Here is a 23,659-nt window from a genome sequence, read left to right on the forward strand (position 1 = left end):
AAAACAAACAATGTATATAATAAAATTATGGTTAAATAAACGCGCCTGATAAAATAATAATCAAAATATTAATCCTATTATATAACCACATAAAAATAATAAAATTGAAACAATCGTTTATTATTCAAGGAATTTGTTAAAAACATGTTTGCACTTTTCATTATCCATAAAATATTACTAAGTATAATATTATATTATATTTTATATAGTCACATTAATATTAGGTTAGAGAAAATAATTTTTCAATGTGGGTGTACCAAATTGAAACAAAAATGCGATCAACTTTCTAATATAAGTGGTGAATTAATTTTCATAAGTTATTTTACCATATAGATAAATTGATTTAAGTGTATAATCTATATGCCACATAGAGTGAGTTATATTGCATTACATATAAGATATAAAATGAGATAAAATATTTCAACCATTATTTTCATGAAAATATAATTGTATAATGAACCCGAGTTGACTATTCACGAAGGTATTTGTATAACATAATAACTTATGGGGCATAATAATAAAGATACCTACTGAACATCGCACCAATGCAAATATACAAAAATTAGATGTAAAATGATTTTAAAACAATTTAAAAATGATAATATTAATTATACAATAATTATAACAAAAAAATGAAAATACAAGTGTACAGTGCAGAGCATACTCCAAATATGTCATAGATATATATTACAGCAAACAAAATATACAGTAATTCTAAACAATTCATTCGATATACCATATACCTACAAAATGTTTATTCAATTTTATGACGCCTACCTAGTAAATGGTTCAAGTTGACATAGTATATGTATAGTAATAGTAGAGAAATATATAATTCAAAAACCAAACCACAATTTTTTGTGGAAGATTTTCAAAAAATAATTTTTACACAGACCACTCTTTTGATAGGCGGATTTACGTATTATAGACTATATAGTAAGATAGGAAGGTACTAAGTTTAACGTCGAAAGAAATGCATCCTATTATTATACATATAGCCACACAAATGCGAGAATTATCCATGTAAATGTTACGCGGTTATAGTACGTGTGATTTACCTCAACATTTATTATATTACGGCAATATTGCAAATACATTTTATATAAGTTTCAGCTTGTTTATTTACTCATCCTTTACGCTTTACTTATAGTAATATATTATTACTGGTATTACTACTGTAATATTTTTAATATGATCAGTGATCGTGATTTTATGAAACCATAATATGTAACCATATACTTACATATTATATGCGGTGGCATAAATACAAAAAAACTTACAATTGCACAACATTACATATTATAGCCGTAAAAAGGAATTCACAACGGGAAATCCGACATTTGGATGTATATATTTTGTTTACAATAAAAAAATAAAAATACGCTGTTATATTCACAAGACGGATGAACTCGTTTGCTTATAATAGTAATAGTAATAAAAAAAATGTGCGATTTCGAATGGAGAACACGTTGCGCATGGTGATGTGTTTTCTCTCTCGTCGGGCTGAGAGTCGACTTGATGGGTGCGACCCGATGACGAGTATTATAGGTATAATATATGTAACGTGTGCGGACCAGACAACCGGGCACCTTATAATATCATAGCTCAACAACAACAACAACAACAACAACAGCAACACCAACGACGACAACAGCAGCACAACTGGTTCTCATCCGTTGACCGTCGATCGCCGTCCTTTCAAAAATATATATCTGAGGCCACACGCGCAGAGTGCTTAAATTTGCGTGTGTGGCGCGTTCGAAATTTGCACGCGCGAACACCAGCGACGACCAAAACCGTCAGTATAATATATATTGTATTATTATTATACGCATATATGGTCGTCGGACAGCCGGAAGCGCAGAAACAAGTGTGCAAATAATTCTTGACGATAATATTATACAGTTATTATACCTATAATAGCTAATAGTTATAGTACATATTATTAGGTTTTTGGGCGGTTTTTTTTTTCGGACGGAAGAAATTGTCCGACTTCCAGTTATCCCGCAAAGCACCTTGTCAATCTCGGCAACTACGAATACGGCGCATCGCGAACCGATAGTAAATTATGTTTTGAAAAAACGTTCAGACAAGAATCACATAGTTATATTTTTTGTTTTTTATTGGTCTTGAAATTATAAAATTTCTAATTTGACTACTAAGGTTATTAACATTACATCGCCGAGATTCCTGTGTTAAGGACTCCAGATTAGAATTATTAGAAATATGTTAAAAGATATATTCAGAGATTTTATGTGAGGGCCACCAAGTGAGCCTGGAATCAAATGAAATGCCCGATAATTTATTTTTATTTTTTGTTGTCTGTTTTAATATTTATTCCGATTAAATTTGATTTTCTAGTAAATATTATGCTGTTTGATTCTTCTGTTGAGAAACTAAAGTTAATTTTTCTGATCATTTTTCTAAATTTGTAATTGTTTTTTGTAGGATATTTTGTACTGTTTAGATATTTTTACTTCTACAGAAGAAAATGGCATCATCAATAAATATGTTTTCTTTTATCAGAAATTTTTAATGTTTATCAATTGCATTAAATGCTACTAGAAATAGTGTAACCAACAGTGCGGATACTTATGGTTCGCCATTTTCTATGTGAAGTTGTAAGAAGTTGATTTGATGTTTTGACTTGGAATGATCTACAGCTATATTCTATATTTAAACGCTATATATAAATACCTATAAATCGAGTTGACGTTTTGAGAAATTCGTGAACATCCTTAAGTATTATGGGCAATCGAACGGAATTAAGTCAAGTACTTAAACTAAAACTCACACAAGCGGTTATTAATATAGCTGACAACTAGGCAAGAATAAATACGTATTAATTGCAATAATGATTTCAATAAACACGTATTGATAGTAAAAATCAATTACATCCGGATTTATAAGACAATGAATCAATTATTGCATTTAAAGTCATAAACAATAAAATTGTCTATTTAATCCCTATTACATGTAAGTGTAACAATATTTTTATTACACTGCAATAAAATTAGATTGGTCGCCTTGTTGAGATAAATTCTTTAAGTAGAAAAATTGAAAAACATAATACGGAATTATGATGATATTGATATACAATTTCGTAATAATATAATAATTTATTACAAAACTCATATCATAAAAGTAGAATAGACCTTTTAGACAGTTCACTCACAATTTCCACTATATCTAACGTACCATGATTCTTTAAGAGATAAAAATCCGTTATATATATACTCGCATGTATATATGATATACAGGGTGTTCCAAATTTCATGTGACAGTAAAATTCAGCATGATATACTTAAATTAGAGAAAAATGACCTATGTGAAAACCTTTTTGAATCATATAATCTAAATTAATTTGATATTAAATATTTTTTTTATTAATTAAAATGGGAAGGTTCGAGAGGTAACTTTAAAATGTCAAATGGGAACCTATATTTTTGAAATATAATTCGAGAACAGCTTAATTTTTAATGAATTTTGACGGGTCTTTAACATTAATGAGTTAATAATTGAAGGTGTTATTGGCATCTGAATATTTGTGTTAATTTATAAAATGCTACTGTGAATAATACTAAAAGTGCTTCCGTTGTACGACCACTACGACCTTAATATCTGGATATCGAATTATCGATTTATTACAGTAAACAGTAGTCAATACAAAACATATATCCGTATTATCGTTTGACATAATGACCAATTACGAATTATTTTAATTTATGATGTCCTAATTGCATTTCTTAATCTGAAAATGGTGAATAGTCCAAACTCCAACGATAATAGACCGGGATAATAGTGTTTACACTATCAAATTATTGTATCAATGATATAAGATATTATAATCACAGATTTCTTTAAGTCTGTGATTATGATTTATAACCTAAAAATAATAGTGATAAATGATGAGATACCATGTAGTTGTTTGTTGATAATTGATAACGCTTGTCACTTGTCACTTTATAATTTTTATATGACAGTTAAGACAATAAGTTAAACTATATTTAAATACGTGTCTAATTGTTTCATTATTTCAATCAAATTCATATTTTTAAGTCATTTTTTTTAGTGCGTTTGAATTTTCGTCAACTGGTTGTTACTGTCTGGAAATATTTGCATTTTTTTTAAACTAACATCAGAAGACATAATTTTGATAATATGTATCATTTATATATTTACACTAAGAAGGTACTTTGTATATCTTTTATGGATCATTGAAAAATTAAAAATTATATTTTTGTTCATCACCATCATTAGTTAATATTCATATACAATTCATAGTACATTTGTACCTATCTAAGACTTCAAATTTTAAATTAGTTGTTTCATCACAATTAAATGTGTATTCTGTGTTTATTTAATTTGTATTTAGCCCATTGATTTAAATTTAAAATATTATTGGATATAATCAATACAATGTCATTTTGCAGTGTTTAGAAATGGTATATCTAATATTAAGTTTATTCAAACAAAATAAAAGTATGATAATAGGGCCTGAAAGTTCATGCATTAAAAAGTATCAAAATATACGCTTAAAATCACTAAAATATGATCTAAATGTGTATTTTGTTTTTTTTACATTAAGTTTTTTTTTGTTTTTTTTGGTAAAAATAATAATTAAAAGATGGGAAAAAAATATCCACAATTTTAATATGATTTAATATGTTATATTTACTTCAAGAATTAAAATTTACAACTAGGGATTTTGAATATTTAGTTAGGGTTTCTATTACAAATTAATGACAATTATCAGCCCGACCAAGCCATGACGCTAATTTTAATCAGGTTTTTATTTTATATTGGCAACGTTAAAAAGACATATTTTTCAACAAATGCATTTTGAAATATACTCAAAGTCCGACATTATCATAAAATATTAATAAAAAAAAATAATAATAATAACACTAAAATGCAGTAAAATGCAATTTTATTTTAAAGTATGCTTAAATTTTTAAAAAACCTCAAAATATGCAAAAATATGAATATTAAAATTTCATTTTTAAACTCGTTATATTGTGATTCAAATTTTTATCTCATCAAGCAACGTTTTAATGCACTCAGTAAAAACATGTAAATGCATGAACTACCGGGCCCTAGTTATTACCTATTATTTAAATAAAAAAATATATTTAGGTACCTAAATTAGTCGAAAAATACAGGTACCTATTTGTATAAATTTTAAATAATTGTATGCTGTATAATATAATTTATACAACAATTTGATATAAATAGCTATTGCCTATTTATTTACTGTATGATCTTTGTTTATAATTTTATATTATAAATAATAAATATTATGTTATGATTATAAATAGAACAATATATAATATAATATTACGTATTGTAATATCATGTAGGTATATTATATTGTTATCTAATGTGTTGTTTTTTTTTTATTTTCAATACAATGATACGATTTTACCTATGTAATATATTAAGCTTAAATTAAGATACCAAACATACGTTTTATGACTATAATAAATTGATAGTAAGTTAGCATAAAGATTATTAAGGTTGTATAAGAATGCATCGGTGTATAACAGAAGCCCAAATGTCTATTATTAATATTCATTGATGGCATTTTATAAATTAAAATACAAAATTCAAATGTTAATAACTTCTTTAATTATTTATGCATAATTATGAATGATACGTCAAAATTAAAAATAAATCATATATGAATCATATTTCAAAAATATATTTTCCCATTTGAATTTTAAAAGTTACCCCTAAAATGTCCCCTTTTTAATTAATAAAAAAAATAATTAATATCAAATTACTTTAGATTAATGATTCAAAAAGGTTTTCACATAGGTCATTTTTCTCTAATTTAAGTATATCATGCTGAATTTGGCTCTCACATGAAATTTGGAACACCCTGTATATAAAATATCTTTTCATTTACCAAGAAAAATAATTATCATTATAATGGTCCTATTATATTTGTACCTACGTGAAAAAAACCATTTAAATTAGTTGTTATAAACATTGTTCAAATTATCTATATATAGAAGTAATAAAATATATTTATTTTACTACTATAGCAGTAGGTAAATGTTTAGGCACGAACAGATAATATAATAGCTTTAATGTTATTATTAAATCTATTATTATTATTTTATTTATTGCATTCACCTACTCTTTTATAGGCGATACACCAAATTAATCATCTCAAAAATCATTTTACCTTAAATAACAGCTGATTAAATACCTTTATGCACATAAAGACAAGGATTTAGATTAAAAATAATATACTTAAGCTATATAATGCTTCATGCTTCATCAATAATACAAATGATTGCTTTATTATCGTCAAGTGGTATAACTTAAATATTGCTTAATACAATTACTAAGCAGTAAGGTAATTATTATATATACACACATACAGTCGTTACATACACAAATGTCAAATACCTACATAATATACATAGACTATACATAGACCTATATGAGTGCGTGCAACCAGACATGAGTTGAAATAATTAATATCACTTAGGATAACGAATAAGTGTATTAGAGATGCAACATTATACGAAGGTAATACATTTAAAAAAAATCCGTTTTTTAGTAAAATATCTAACACACTTTATTAGGTTAGAGCGCCTCCATTTGGAATTATTTTAAACGATTATAGTTTGGAATTAAAATTAATACAACAATACCAAAAATATTCTGCAGTGAACCCATGGTAAGTATTATTGTTACAAAGGTTATAGATTTATATTACATTTTAAAAGTAAATGCAAACTATAGATAGGTAAAAAAATTTTCAAAATATAAATTTCAATATAAATCTTAGCACTGTATTGAACAAAACGATCACGTTTTGTATACAACATAATATTTCGTTTCGCATAATGATAATTTATGCAGCTCGTAACAATTTTCGTTTTCAATAGGTAATTATTATTTTGAAAGTTAGTCGCGTTATTATGGTTAGAGCTTATGAATAATTAAAATAATACTAATAATAATGGTAATAATAGCAGAGCAATATACCTATAGCGTGTATTTGAAAATTCTGACGCGTAAAACATTATCAAATCAATTAAAAATAACACGGTAATTGTAGAGTCCCTCGGATTCGAACTCTGTACCAAAACCCGTGAGATGCCCTTTAGTTAACCCATCAAGGTATAATAATTGATTTTTTTCGTTCGTTATCGAAAACGATTTGAAAATAAAGAAGTAAAAAGACCACCAAAACCTAAGCGTCTTCTCGGGTTATCTAGACAATCGTCGTTTTCTTTTATAACGCGTCGTAAAAAATGTCGAAAATACTATAATAAGCTGTTTCCTACTATAATAGCTATATTATGTGTATTGTGTTTTCGTAATTGAGCAAACACGTGGACGCATAATAAATAATATTTGTTCATTATAAACTTATAAAGCTCGGAAAACAATAATATAATTGCACTATGACGCATTGTTTGATCGCGATAATTTCTCGCGACAAGCCCGACAGTATAAGAAGGCATATAGCGTGTGTACTCGGCACGTGGATTACGATGGTGTTTTTCTCTTTTTTCAAACAAACTCTAAACGCAACAAGTGCGCGGGGTTTAAAAATTATAGGTATATATATATATATATATACACGTCATACATTCAAAATGTTTCTGGAATAGATAATAACATGACATGGACTCTAAACGTAAAAATATTGTCAAATCCTCTACACCGAAACGGTCATACAGGTACGTTCAACACACCTCGGACAAAACGATTTCATACCAAATATAATAATATAATAACATACGATAGACAAGCCCTAATAGTATTAGAATTATTATCGTAGGACCGCGTGTATCGCCACGGGGTAACACCTACGCTCCATGCGTATTGTTATAATACTATGTATATATATATAGATTAAGTCGGACCACTTTGCGAACCATTCGACCTCGTCGTCTCCGAAAACAATAAGACAGCGTAGTAGTAGTATTATAGTAGTAGTAGTAGTAGTAGTAGTAATAATAGTAATATATAGTACTGATGTACATTGTACGTATGACACGTATGGTGTGTGTGTGTGTATGTGTGGGTATGTGTAAAAACACCGCTGGCCAGAGTGTCACACGTTGACCTTCGGAAACGTGCCCGAATTACTGTGTAATTACCAAACGACCTGGGCGGGAAGAACACACATACACACGCGCCCAAACTGTGGAGGGAAAGAAGGTGGACTTTTGTATCGTAATTACGTAATTTCGGCGGAGCGCATGTGTGAAAAAAAAACCGAAATGCCGTCATCGTCGAATAACATCCTCGATAACGTAATATATATTATAACATAATAATATCTCATACTTAAATACGATATTATAATTTATAATAAATAATAATAAATATACTAATATATTATTTTTGAAATGTTAAAAACATATGCGGGCGGCGCCTCGAGCTCTCGTCTCAATACTTTCAATGCTGTTTGGGTGGCCTCCGCCGAAAATGTCACGGTCAAGATTGTGCGTGGTGTGGTATAGACGTATAGTAGCCGTGTGTTATAGTCGTGGTGTGCTCGGGGATAGATTCGGTTTTTGTTTGGTTTTTTTTTTTTCTAATGGGTTTTTATAGGCTTGCATGCGGACATTGTGCGCGTGTATAATATATACGGACCGCGTCGTAATCGTTACGTAGAGCTAACGATACCGTGATATACTTACAAACTACCTGTAATACGTTTCCAGAAGACGCCGAAGTATATGCCCATCGCCTATACAATACAATATTATACATATTTACATAAAATGCCGCCAAAATGTTTACCCATATGATACATATAGAGCCATACAGGTATTAAATTATATAGTCTTTATGTTTGTAATTTATTTTGCGGTGTTAGCTAATATTATTATCATCGGAAAACGCTTCTATTTTTTTCCCTCGCACCGCTCGCATCATGGTGGCGACGACGAACGCATCCATCATATTATTTTATTAACACGGACGACGTGTAATAGTAATAATTAATAATTAATGATGATCGTTCGTCGTCGAATCGAAATCGAAAAGACTGCCAACGCGTAATTGCGTGAAAACCAAATATTATTGTTATTATTAATATATTAATGGACGAGTCATCGGTCAACAAGAAGTGTGCATGTGTTGTACACCCGATGATACAGTACTAATTGAAGGGACATCGGCGGTGTAATGCAATTTAATGAAATAGCCGTTAAAAAACACAAGTACAATTATTATTGGCAATTTATTATTATTTTGTAATGAAATTGTCATGCGGGAAACGCAAGACACGCAAAAACTCTTGCGTGGGGTCTAGCCTATACACATAACGATTTCAAAAATGTAATTTAAACGTGAGGGAACTACTCAAATAGAGACGCAAACCAGTTTCATAATTGTATTATAATTACCTAGGTGGCTAGGTGCATATAGTGCAGGTATTACCTATAGATCTATATACCGACGTAAGTGGTAAGTGTATCTACTATCTATGTATAGCAACGGTATATTAATGTAATATTATTGTTATTATTAAACTGTACAACGCTTACCAGTCAGAATCAACGTCCGGGTTGACATCATCGACGGACCGATAACACTGAATTCATACACGCCCCGAATACCTGTAAACAGTGTAAACACAAAACGATTATTTTTTTTAAATCCGTCTCGTCACGAATGCCGTGAGATATATACTCTATACACACGTTTACACAAATTATATATTATAAATATGCACACACGTAAACGCGATAAAAACTGAAATAAAATAAAAGTAAAAAAACGGCGACAGCATATGCGAAAATTTTTTTTCGAAATCTCGCGGGGAGGGTTGGACAGATAAGTACGAGAATATAATAAAATATCGACCGTAAACTAGGTAAGAATAATACCTAAAAAACAGTAAAAACATAAAACAGAATAAAATTCGAATGACGGTCGTTGCCCCACCAATGGCTTTTACTTACTGGTCAGCTAAACGATAGCGCATTTGATTCGTACCCGTCAACGACGGTCGTTCCACAGGTCCGTCGATCGCTTATTTTATATATTATCACTGTTCGGACAACTGGTTATCATTAAACATAACCTAGAAAATGGCAGTCGGCGGCGGTAAACGAGCGTGCGGCCGCTGAAACACCGACTGATCACCGCAGCAGATGATACGATTATTGTTGTTATTTATTTTATTAATGTTTCATAGTGAACCGCGTAAAAAATGTTTAAAAAAAAATAATAATACGCACACGTATAAATACGCGCGTTTGTCAAATTTTCGAAAAATAATAAATGTGCCGCAGCTCGAAGGAAAAAAAATAATAAAACGATGGGAATACAACTTGATACAGTGGATAATAATTTACGGCTTTTATCCGTTTGGGATATTATTATTATTATTATGTTATAAATTATTATACGACGTGTTTACGCGTGTGCGACGAGCGCGCGTAACGTGCACGGAACGGAGACTAGTACTAAACATTGCGGTTGCGGTTGCGGCAGTGGCGGCGGCAGCAACAGCGACGACGGCGGCGGCGGCGGCGAGCAACAAGTTGTTGTTATACACACACGCGCACACACTCGCGCACGTACACACGGCAACACACAAACACACACGCACTTCCTGAGAGTGATATGATTACTATTAATAGACCGGTGGCCTCGATCGTTGCCGCCGCCGCCGCCGAGTGCATCCAGTTCTTGATAACGGGGCGGCGCAACAGCAATAAACAAGATGGGACGCCATCTGCCGTCCGGTCCAGGATTGCACGTCTCGTCGCGAAATTTTCCGGCGAGATTTTTCAGAGGGGCCACCGGCCCGATCATCTGCACTTAGCGCACTTGCACCTGAAACGGACGCGACGACGGGTCTAACTCGTTTCCGCCAAAAGTGTATACCTGTCCTTTTTCCACCGAATGAGATATTGACTACATTTCCACTAAAAAATAAATGTATATATAATATCATACTAAAATGTTTAAATGTATAATATTTATAACAATTATAATAATTAATAACCAAAATCGTGAATTTGTCAGAACCTTACAATAGTACAACGAACTTATCAATATATTTATTTATATGTATATTATAATACGGATTGACGTATAATAGTTTATGTTACTAGTACAGTAGTACTCGTATATTCAAAATGATATATTTTTATTAATATAAAAACAAAATATTATAATTACGTATTACTCGTATTAGTTAGTAGTTACCTACTTAATACACATTTTTTAATTTTTATACTATGTTTATTGTATTAACAGAGTTATTGCTTAATTTTTTTTATAATATATAGTTGTATATAAAAATCGTCTCATTAACATTTAGGTAGTACAATGTTTTTCAATATTATATATCTAGTTTGCTGAATAAATTTAGATACTGTATAATAGCTTTTAATAGTATAAACATTGTTTTGGTGTATTAATATAGGTAAATATCCAAATAGGTGTAGTAGGTATTGTGAATGTAAAGTATATAGTATAGTATATACCTATAGGTATAATCGGTATAGGATATATTTGTTAGTCGTTATCATTAAGACGGACTGGCCTGTAAACTGTTATCGGGCGATTAACTTTAACTACTATTATAGTTGTAGGCATATTATGTATTTATGTAGTACAAATTAATTGGTATTTGAGATATTGTGTTATATGCTCTCGAAAGTTCAATCGGATTCTGGTGATGGCATACGATACATTATTATAAAGGTGTAATGACATAGAATAAACGGTACATGCGACCGATTGCGACGGTTTTTGCAGGAATTCGCTTGCTCGACATAAAAATAATCACATTTAATCCAGACACTAGTTTAGAATAATTACATCGATTTTCGTTTTGCGCCGCCTGTTTAATCATCGAAATCACGTATGTAACAAAAAAAAAAATACCATACCTAATTTTCTGTAATTACAAAATTAATTTCTGATCGACGGTCGTTAATTTTAAAGTCAATTGAAAGTTCACAATTTGACGTCATCACGCGTGAATGATAAAAAAAGTGCACTGTTGCTATAATATAATATATATTATGTATTACAGCAGCTGTATAATATAATAGTGCAATATACAAAATACCAATCAACATTAGTACGTCCAATAGGAAAAAAAATAGAGAAACACTTATTTATATGCGTATAGAGACTGGTTTATTATATTATAATGTAGCAATAATATCAACTATCAACTATATTATGTACATAAGAATTGGAAATATACCTATAGTACGAGGATAAAGTTTAATTTTATGATAATAAAATATAGTTATGAATTTATGATACTTAGTTTAACTTTAATATACGTCCCTAACTATAACCTAAGCAAAATAATATTTTCAAAAAATTAAAATAATAGCGTCATTATAATACTACATTATTGTATAGATAAATACTAAACAATGCATATTAATCTTAAAATTATTCAAAATTTTAGTCCAAAATAAATGTTTATTTCAGGTGTAGTAGTGTTAAACTATATTCTAAAGTGTTCTTAAAATAAGAAAATTATTGCATAGAATTTAAAATAACGTTATAAATTCCTGTTTGTCCGTATGTACAACAGTCAACAAGTCGCTTTCGAAGCAAAACAATAAATTGAAAATAAATTATTTACATAGTAAATTAGTATTTACGTATAAATTATTGATTTTAAAGATGAATAGAGCCATAGAGGTACTTAAAATACAAACAATTATGTAAAATATTTTTAAAAATATAGATTCAGGCTATTGGGTATTATTGTTTATCACAATATCACGTTTATATTATAACTAAAATATATTTTTATTTTTTATTAGCTTTATTTATAATCGATGTTACGTACCTAATTTATATACCAACTACCAACATAATTGTATTTATATAACTATATGCTACAAATATTAGTTATTGTAATGTTTTTAGCATTTTTGGACCTTAAAACGTATTTTTAAGTATTTTACGGTGATGATGATTTGCATTTCGCAGTAAGATTATGTCTCATTAACGACATAAACTTATTGTGTCTAATATTATAATGAACATAATTATATGACAATTTTTTTTTTCAAGAAATTCAAAAATATTTACAATAAAGATAAACATAATACTTTACAGTTTGTACGACACAATCCAATATAAATCAAATAATTGGACTAGATCGTAAAATAATAATTATTAATGAACAGCAATAACACTAAAAGCAGTATATAAAAATATATAATATAGTTTAATCTATGCGTAAATATATAAATTAATAAATAATTATAATTTTAGTAATGAGGCAATTAAACAATAATATGACGTGAAAAAGTCTATATAACTATATTGTAAATATTTATGTACATTTTAAGTTTTTAATCTTACTATTGTTTGGTTTGGGAAATTTAAATGTTTGAAAATATTAACTTGGCCTATTATGTTTTTGTTGTAAACACTGTCCGTCAATAAAGCATGTACTCGTATAATAAAAAAAGTTTGATCGTAAACTTACACTAAATAGTAGGTAGGTAATCCTATAGTTAAAATGTCTGCAATTATAATTTTGACTCAAATTATTTCGCCATGTATTTTTTACACATTTTTATATAGGTACGAACAATTATTATTATTATTATTATTGTATGGTATACGAACAATAAATTCAATTAATCCGAATATCAACAAACTACAAAAAAATACAAACCGAACCCGGCGAAACTCACTCTAAAAATCAGTTTTATATTGAATGAATTTAATTTAAAAACTGAAAACCTAATCATCACATAATATTTAGGTACCAAGCTTAAAAAATCTGAGTCCACAGTTTAAAAATTATGTATTTATTTCTTGAAAAATCAGGGTTGATTGGTGGAGTTTATAAAATTGATTTTCTATACCTGACATTACTGTGCCGAATTTGCAATCACTTTCAAGTTTTATATTATGATTTGTAAAATACATGTGTTGTATTGCCGGTGACGAACACCCTTGCCAAAATATAACTGCATAGTATGCTAAAATTTAAAGCTTATGTGTACCTACCAAACGATAAGTTTCACGACCGTCAAAGTTTTATTAGCAGACAATAATACTTATTCATACGCGTAATTCCAATATTGTACCCGAATGTTGTAATAATAATGATAACTTCCAAAGTTCCTAAAATTTCAGGCTTTAATCAAAATGATAAAATGTTGTGAGACAAATTGGTTAAAATAAATTTAAAAAAAACGTAAAAAGATACGTAATGCCCGTACGAAGTATTATTATGTTATGAACCAATTGTAATGCTGGGATTGGTCGCCGTTGTGTTTTATAGTCACGCCCTAAGTACGACGGGTTTTAAATTTTTACTACAAGATAATAAGAGAAAGTTCGTGAAAATAATTTTTTTATCCATACATATTTTAAAACCATTTATAAATATTATACCTTTTTATAGTACATATAATATTTACGTAACTGAAAAAAATATAATATTATAACACCTATATACGGTTGAATATTATCTATTTACAAATAAAGATTTAAATAAAAAATTATTTTAGAAACAATCTCAAATACTTAAAAAAATATGTTTTGATTAAATATGTAATGACTGATGAGATGTATATGTATTTGATATACCTACTAGCTGTAGGTAATAAATATTTGTTTCTGCGCTCCACACAAGTTTAGATAAAAAACTATTATAACATTGTAACATAATATACCTTTTTTTGTAAAATATCTATCAATAATATAATTTCTTTATGATAATAATTTAGGTGTAAATAACTTTTGTTACTCAACCATCAACCATAAAAATGGCTTTTAACTGTTTTGATAAACATATCCTGATATCACCTAAACAAATACTAAAAAATCGATAAGTATAATGTACCAAATTCTATTATCATAATATTACATAATAGTGGGCATTAACTAGTTAAAAGACTAGTTCTATAAAAAAAAAATTTAACTATAGTTATAATTAATTTTCTTAATAGCTTAATAAATGTAATTGTTCATTGTAATTTTTTAGTTTCTTCTTCTTCTTCATCGGCATCACAACTCTTCAAGAGTTTTTGCCGCCACCGACAACTCCCTCCACTCTAATTTTTTAGTTTACACAGGTAATTTTAAAAATAATAGATGTTTAACTAATATCACAGATTTTATTTTAATAGAATCTGTACTATAGACACTAGTACTTAAGTTAAGTTTAAATCTTGCTTATACATTTTAGTGACAACGTCTGAAATTGAAAATTAATTAAATTATTTTTGTCGACGCTTATACATGATTTAAAAAATAATAAACAAATTAATATTTAATAATTTAGGAAGGACAAAAATACTTTTTTTCCACTCGTTTCTTGTTTTTTGAACGAAAAAAAAAGAAGAAACAAAAATACTGTAAATTCCTAAACCATACAATAGCTAGTGAGCAATAACAATAAATATTATAATTAATTTTTAACAAAAGTTAGTTATTATTGAAAAAAAAATAAGCTGCACGATCATTATATGTGATGCGACACTGGCTGTAATTAAAAAAAACATTAATTAACTTTTAGAATTAAATATTATATAATTTTTAATTATTAATTTATAACTCATCTCTTGGCGAAGTATCTCCACTAGAAGGTCTCTTCAACCCATTATTCCTGTCGGCTGTCGGTATATATTATTATATCAATTATTACTTATTGCTTATTGTTCATAATGTAACAGATTGCTTAATAAAGAATTGTGTTAAAAAGAAAATTTAACTAAATCAGATTAAGTACCTATAGTACAGTTACAGTATATTATAAATTTGGCCATCTATGATATTATTATTATTTATTATTATGCATTACATAGACAACAATATAGGCAATAAGTACATAGGTATAGGCAATATGCTACATGTCGTAAGCCAGTCTGGCTAATAATATGTTTAGCAAATAAATTACGGTAAAGTTACTTATGCGGTTGGTTTACTACATAAAAGTATAAAGACCACAATAAATCATTATACACACGTACGTCGTACTCATAATTTCATAATGCAGACAGACATTAAGTTTTAATAAACTGATTACAGGCAAATAATATTTGTTTTATCTCCAATATAAAATTGACATAATATTTTTTAAACAACTGTTTGTTTTATCAATTATTTTTTATTTGTTTTGTTTTTGTACTTCCAATTTTCCGAGATAATATTTATTTCACAAATATTAACGAAATTAAGTAAATATTTTAATATAATTTTCATGTATAGTTTATATAACACCTAAAGGAAATATAGGAGTAACTTGGGCATCGAATATATATATATAGACTATAAAACGTTTCCGCTTGAGAACCTTTAAATTATGAGTTTACAGTATAAGAGTAGTTTATTAAGCTAAAGAGCGTGGCACTTGAATTAATTATACCTCTGTCGAGTTACCTAATCGTGAAAATATGTTATTTTTGGTAATTATAAGAATAGACATGGACGCATTGGAACTATATTATTCTTATATCAGTTATATCGCTTAAATATTTTTATTCGTGAAATTTCGTTGTAATAACTAAGTTTATAATTAGTAAAGACAGTTATGTTAAAAACATGTAATATTATTATTGTGACTACATTTTTCAACACAATATAGTATATCTAAAAAAGTAATTACTATACTAAATTTTCATTATTATAATACGCTAAAGGTACGCACTTAGTTCCGTGTTAAATATAAGTTTGAATGTATATAAATTATAGTTTACTTTATCTTTAAGAACATTTTATGTCGCTTTAGGATAGGTTTAGGTTTGATAGAGTGATAAAACAAAATCAATAAGTTGTAATCTAAATTGCTTTCTTTAATTTTCCAATTCTTTATTTTAACCTCCTTTTAAATAAAATATCTATAATCTGTTTATTTGAGAATACAAACCAGCTGAACGACTGGCTGCAGCTTAAGATCTGAGGTCTGAGTTATTAACTGCAAATTAATGTGAATATTCTACGGGCCGAAGTGAGGGTCGTCAGCAGGGGCGGACTGGCTGGGGGGGAAGGTGGCATTACCCGCCCAGGCCCCCTAGAAATTTTTGTACTTGGGCCTTTCATTTTCAACAATTTAATGTACCTATTTAATTATATTTTTTTTTTATAGCAATATTATTATATGGATTATACCTTTCGCTATTTATTATTTCAACTGTAAAGTGTAAATAATGAAAAATATAATTCTATATTCTATGTAACTATAAATAATATAATAATAATTATAGTAATTCTTATACATTATTATTTATATTCATAATAAATAATAATAATTTAATAATTATTCTAAAATTCTTATAAATTGTCAACAAGAAAAGACAGAACTAATAACTTTATAACCAATTATATAGAATATCTCTCTAAATTTGTCCGTGTCAATAAATTTTTATCAATTTTTGTTTTTAAAATCAAATAATATCTTAAATGTTAGGTATAAACAAGACTATGAACTATGAAGACAATTTTCGTACTCGTATACATTTATACAATAATAGTTATTACAATAATGACTAATTATTTTTTTAACAAATTATAATATAAATTTAATTAGTATAATTTAAAACAATATTTATTTTTTCCCCTAAAATATAGTATTTACATTTACAGGGATACAATTTAAAATGGATAATAAAATAAAACAAAAAAGTGGTTTTCAAAAAAAAATTGAAAAGCGGGCAGCATTATTATCTGCAGCTGGGTCAGATAGTAAACAACGTAAGTTAGACTTTTTTTCAAAATATTCTTCTAATAAAAATCAAAATGAAAATGTCACCGATATTACTGATCAACCAAATCCAATTGAAAAATCGGCCAATGATAATAATGAACTTCGATCCAATGTAACCTCAGAAAATACTATTAAATCATCATATATATTTCCTATTTTAAGTAGATCAAGTGAACAAGATCAATCAAACGTAATAATTAATGACAATGACATTTTTTCATCATCTGAATCCGAGTCTGAAAAAAAAAGTACAAAAAAACTAATTGAAACCGATTCGAAAATTAGTCTTTTTATTCCTCCTATATTTAGTAGTCACCATCAAGCTAAAGTTGCTTTTGTTGACGCACATCCATGTCAACCTCAGATAAATATACCCTTTAATATTAATAAAGTATATTATAGAAAAATGCCAAATGATAATTTCGTGAATCGAAAATGGGTTTCTTATAATTCAATAACTAGAAAAATTCATTGTTCTTTATGTATGGGGTTTACTCGTCCGGGTAGTACTCCATTTATAGATGGAATCGAAATAAATTTGAAACATCTTTATAGTCAATTAGAAAAACACGAAAGTTCTGTACCTCATGACGACGCCTGTAAGGCATACCTTAATATTACATCTGGACATACAATTACTAATGCGCTATTAAGTCATCGCCAAAAAAGTGTAGAATTAAATAGAGAAATTGTAACTAGAATTATAGATATTTCTTTATTAATCGGTAAACAAGGTTTGGCATTTAGAAGTAAGAGAAATGAAGCCGCTTATAATTTAAGTTTAAATTTAAAACAAGGGAACTTTTTAGAAATTGTGAAACTTGTAGCAAAATATGACCCGGTATTGCAAACACATTTAAATAATTCAATTAAAAAAAGTTTATTAAAAAAAGAAAAAAAACAATTTGGACGTGGTTCATGTGTAACATTTCTATCAAAAACATTTTTAAATAAAATTTTTTCTATAACTGGTAATTTAATAAAGAAACATATCTCAGAAGAAGTTTTATTGGCGGGGCAGTATTCATTAGAAGTTGATTCTTCTCAGGATACGTCGGTAATGGATCAATTGTGTATTTGTCTAAGATATGTTTTGAATGGTAAAATAATTGAGAGAATGATTGCTTTAGTAGAGTCAACCTCTGGAACTGGTGAAGCATTATATAATATTGTGAAAAAAGAATTAGATACATTGAATATCCCTCTAACAAAACTAATTGGGGAATCATTTGATGGTGCTGCCAATATGAGTGGTTCTTATAATGGTCTTCAAGCTCATTTAAAAACAGTTGCACCCGAATCAATTTATACACATTGCCATGCACATGTATTAAATCTAATAGTAACAGACTCTACTTCATGTTGTAAATCTGCTCAAGATCTTTTCAACTTACTACAGAAAACTGCAGTTTTTTTTTCTGATTCATACAAAAGAACTGGAATTTGGAAAAATTATCTTTCAAAAGATCAAACTGGAAATGATAAATTAAGAAAACTTCAAAAGTTAGGAACTACAAGATGGAATAGTAAAGATGCCGCATTAAAATGCATATTTGGTTCTTGGTTTGTGTCTGGTGAAACGAGTGATCGATATAATGTTTTAGTTGAATCTCTGCATTTTCTTGACACTGATTCATCTATAGATTCTAATACATCTTCAGATGCCAGATTCTTGTTAGAAAAATGGACATCTTTTGAATATATACTAACTTCATTTATATTTCTCGAAATTTTCCATTATACCACTCCAGCATCAAAATATCTCCAATCAAAAGAATTAGATTTTATTACTGTCATTAATTTAATTAAGTCTTTATTAAGCGACCTCAAAAAAGGTTCTTCTAAATATAATTTAATTGTTGAAAAAACCATGAATTTTATATCTAGTAAAAATAATTCTGAACATATTAAAAAGCTTAATATAGTCATTGAAGAAACGTTTCCAGATAAACGAAGATCAAAAATTAAAAAAATGCCTGGTGAGCTGGCATCAGACGATATCAGAAATATTTCGAATGTAGAATATTTTAAAGTAAATACACATCGAAGAATTTATGATGTACTTATTACCACGTTTGAAAATAGATTTGAGAAAAATGAAAAACTCTATGATGTATTAAGTATATTAAACCCAAAACGATTTAAAGACTTTGCAAAAAATCCTTTATTAATTAATGATGAAAATTTGACATTTATTGCTCAAAAATCAAATATTGAATCTGGAAACACATTGAAAGAAGAGTTACTACAATTTATATCATTTTATAATCAAAATTGTATTAAAAGTATAACAAATAATACTATAAATACTGAAAATACTTCTGAAAATTCTGCAGAATCAAGTGATGATATAATTGAAAATTCTTGTCAATATACTGAAAATAAAGTTGACTGTTATAGTTGCCCCTCACATTTATTAGAATTTTTATATAAATATAATTTACATACATCATCATTTACAAACTTATATTTGGCATATAAATATATTCTCACTCTATCCTGCACACAAGTGAATTGCGAACGTGCATTTTCAAAATTAAAAATAATAAAAACCAGACTTAGAAGTACAATGAAGGAAGAATTATTAGAGTCTTTAATGTTAATTAGTGTAGAATCTGATGTTATTCCAACTACAAATAAAATTATAGATACAATAGGAAGAAGTTCCACTGTATTAAGTAATTTACTCATTTCTTAAATAATTTAACATATTTATGTATTAAAAAATACTTATTAATTTTGTAATTTTTTTTTTTTTTTTAAATAATACAACATTTATAATAATTTGACTAATAATAAGGAATAATAAAAATTTAAGTACATTTATCTATTGATGTTTTAATATCTTATAAAATATTTTGCCACCTGGGCCTTCAGGTGCTCAGTCCGCCCCTGGTCGTCAGTCGTATAGTCTCAACTGGTGAAATCTGAAAATAATATTTATATAAATATGATGAATTGAAAATGAAATCCTATATTATATTATCATTAGTGTTGAATAAATATTAAATATTTTAGGTAGCTATAGAATAGGCGTCGCGCTCATTTTTACTGTGATGATTTTTATACATACCTATTGCAATATTATTTTGTTTTTATAAAATAATCAGATGGCATTGATATGGAAGCGATATAAATATACAAAAAAGAACAATTTATTATAAAAATACACGAGTATAAAATGAAAATGTCAATTATTCACTAAACATTTTTTTCATTATTATTATATATATATATATATTTAATTTAATTTTAAATTCATATTTGGTCATTTTTCAATATAGTACATTTATGCATGTTTTTTAGAAATATAATTCTCTAAACCTATAGTAAAAATAATAATAATAATAATACCTACTATTTTATATTAATTATATACTTATAAGTTATAAGTTATAATGCAACAGGATGACCATATAATATAGCCATATAGGATTCAGTGATAAGAAGAAGAAGAATACGAGTACGACGTTAAGTACTAAAGTACCAATCCATATATTGATAATTATATAATAAATAATAATAAATTTATATTGTTTTCAAATCAACCGTGAAAATTGGATAATCGGCATTAAAAATTATTCTTGGTTTTGTGACACACATTTTTAAATCACATTTAGAATTCGGGACGCTCGCGTATTAATTGTTGTTTATTTTCCGAGTACTTTCGTCATGTCATTATAGATGAATAAATAATAAAAAAAAAAAAAACGAAAGTCGTTAAAAAACAATAATTTAACTATGCGATTGTCACCGCGGAGTGCTAATAAATAACGATATTATTTATGACCGACGACCCGAGCAGTGTTAGTGATGGTGGGAGTGGCGGAGAACGAAGAACTGATCGGCTGACTGAACGGTTTCATTGGTGTCAACAACTGTCATCGGCATTATAATAATATATATATGTTCAATACGCTAAATGATAAGACACGAGAATGTGGTCGTTATTTTATATATATACATGATGTATATTAATAATGTTGTCTTTTATATTATAACAATAATAATATAATATACGCGATGATATTATAATATAGTAAATGATAACGAAATAGTAGTCAAATATAATAGATTCGTGATGTGTTCGACTAATCATATATGTCCCATTAATATCTCATACAATATGTTCAACTAAAAGCATACAATTATGAATTACAATTTAAATGAAAGTAAATATTTATTTTAATTAAAAATAGATAATATCAAAAAATAATGTTAAATACTTAAATTAAATGCCTGAGTACGTGGCTAAGAGAACGTATTAGTATCTATTCTATATGTATAATTTAAAATAATTTAACTTGACGATGAATTATTTTGCGCATGTGGCAAGTACCTATCGTCCTTTTTTTTATGACATTTTGAATTAGATAAAATTTCACCATTTATATATTATATTTTTTTAGAGGTTTTATCACATATTATATCGCTGGATGATCTCCCTCCTCATAGTATTATACTAATATGCTACATGATTTTTCATCTATTGTAAATATTAAAATTGATCTTATTAATTATGGTTTACTTATTGTGCTGAAACATATGCAGATTGTAAAAATTATTTTAATTTTATAAATATAAATATATGTATTTTTACAATAGGCACCTATTGTAAAAAAAAATTAGGTTTTTTTCTCGTATAGCTTAAATCACTGAAGAGATTGAATATTTTGACATTAGAATTTCACGGACTAATTATTAGTATATAGATTTAATTGTATAACTATAATAACTAGTAGCTACTACATTGAATGTTTCTTGTGTTATGACAGTTTTGATTTTTAAATAATTGTTTTAAATCTAATTTATACAAGTCTAATACGACTAATGACCCTATAAATAATATAAACTACAATATATTGAAAATATTGAAAAACCAATGTCGTATTGAATATTTTAGGTTTACGAATAAAAAGCACTATAATTCACGAAAAATCGACTCAATAAAAAAAAAAATTATGCTGGTCATTCAGTAGTTATTATTTTAGATGGAAAATAATTATATACATATTATTACTCATAAGTAGGTACACAATACCGATCAGTTTTTCTTTCATAAATCAGATTTATGTCAATGTGATAACAAAATTTAAAAATGTACATTTTTCTGAATGTACGAACTAAGAACTAATTCGTTTGTACCAGTATATACCAACGCGCGTCGATACACGTACGTTTCATCCCCAGCCCCCCACCCAAAACATTTTTTTCAAATTTTTTTACATAAATATTTAGTATAGAATTTGTATGCATTTATACGGATTAATTTTCAAATGAATAACCACAATAGTGTGGTGGGGGAGGGCGGCTGGAGAAACGTATGTCGTCCATACATTTAAACATTTTAATAAACGACATCCAATAAAAATATACCATTGTTTTTAAGCGCCACGTAAATAAAATAAAATATTTTAAGTGGTTTGCTCAACATAAATATATTTTAACTGTATTTTATAGAGTGATTTTATATTTGTAAAATACTAATTGTTTATTTTTTTATGGTAACAATTTGGCTTCTTAACTAGGTTTATAGCCATAGAAGTTCTTACTCTCATAATAAAAAAAGTTTTTTCAAACAATTTCAAGACCTATGACTTTCAAAAAGATTATTTATTTATTTATACATTTTTTGATAGCTAATACAATTTATTGTTTTTTCAGATACTCACTTTAGATATTTACATTAGAGAATGCCAAAAACCATAAGTTAATCAAATGTATTATAAAATGAAACAATTATTGTAATGAGGAGAAAAATTAGCAACGGAATAATAACTTGTACTTATTATTATGATACTATTTTTCGTATTTTGGTACAATGTTCATTTTTGATCAAAAACAATAAAATACCTCTGGTCATGGAAATGGTTAGCTAATGTGTTTACTTTGTGTATTATTATAAACATTAATACGTTTTTGGCACATACCTATTTCAAAACTGTTATAACGAACATTGTTGTATTG

At 27.7% G+C, this 23,659-nt stretch overlaps 2 protein-coding genes across 2 annotated transcripts in view; one reads left to right on the plus strand and one right to left on the minus strand.

The window, feature by feature from the left end:
• Positions 1 to 9,858, minus strand: part of LOC132922015 (receptor-type guanylate cyclase Gyc76C-like) — a 45,337-nt gene extending 35,479 nt beyond the window's left edge. The window contains 2 exon segments of the mRNA XM_060985314.1: positions 9,525 to 9,596; positions 9,681 to 9,858. The gene's annotated coding sequence lies outside the window, so the exon portion shown is untranslated.
• A 5,974-nt stretch (positions 9,859 to 15,832) lies between these two features.
• Positions 15,833 to 23,401, plus strand: LOC132918940 (uncharacterized). The gene is made up of 4 exons (XM_060980297.1): positions 15,833 to 15,844; positions 17,637 to 18,533; positions 18,678 to 19,724; positions 23,357 to 23,401. The coding sequence occupies exons 1-4, from the start codon at positions 15,833 to 15,835 to the stop codon at positions 23,399 to 23,401; spliced, it is 2,001 nt and encodes a 666-aa protein (XP_060836280.1).
• Positions 23,402 to 23,659: the final 258 nt, after the last annotated feature.

The sequence above is a fragment of the Rhopalosiphum padi genome, chromosome 2, assembly GCF_020882245.1.
Source record: "Rhopalosiphum padi isolate XX-2018 chromosome 2, ASM2088224v1, whole genome shotgun sequence".
In the NCBI taxonomy this organism is placed as follows: Eukaryota; Metazoa; Arthropoda; class Insecta; order Hemiptera; family Aphididae; genus Rhopalosiphum; species Rhopalosiphum padi.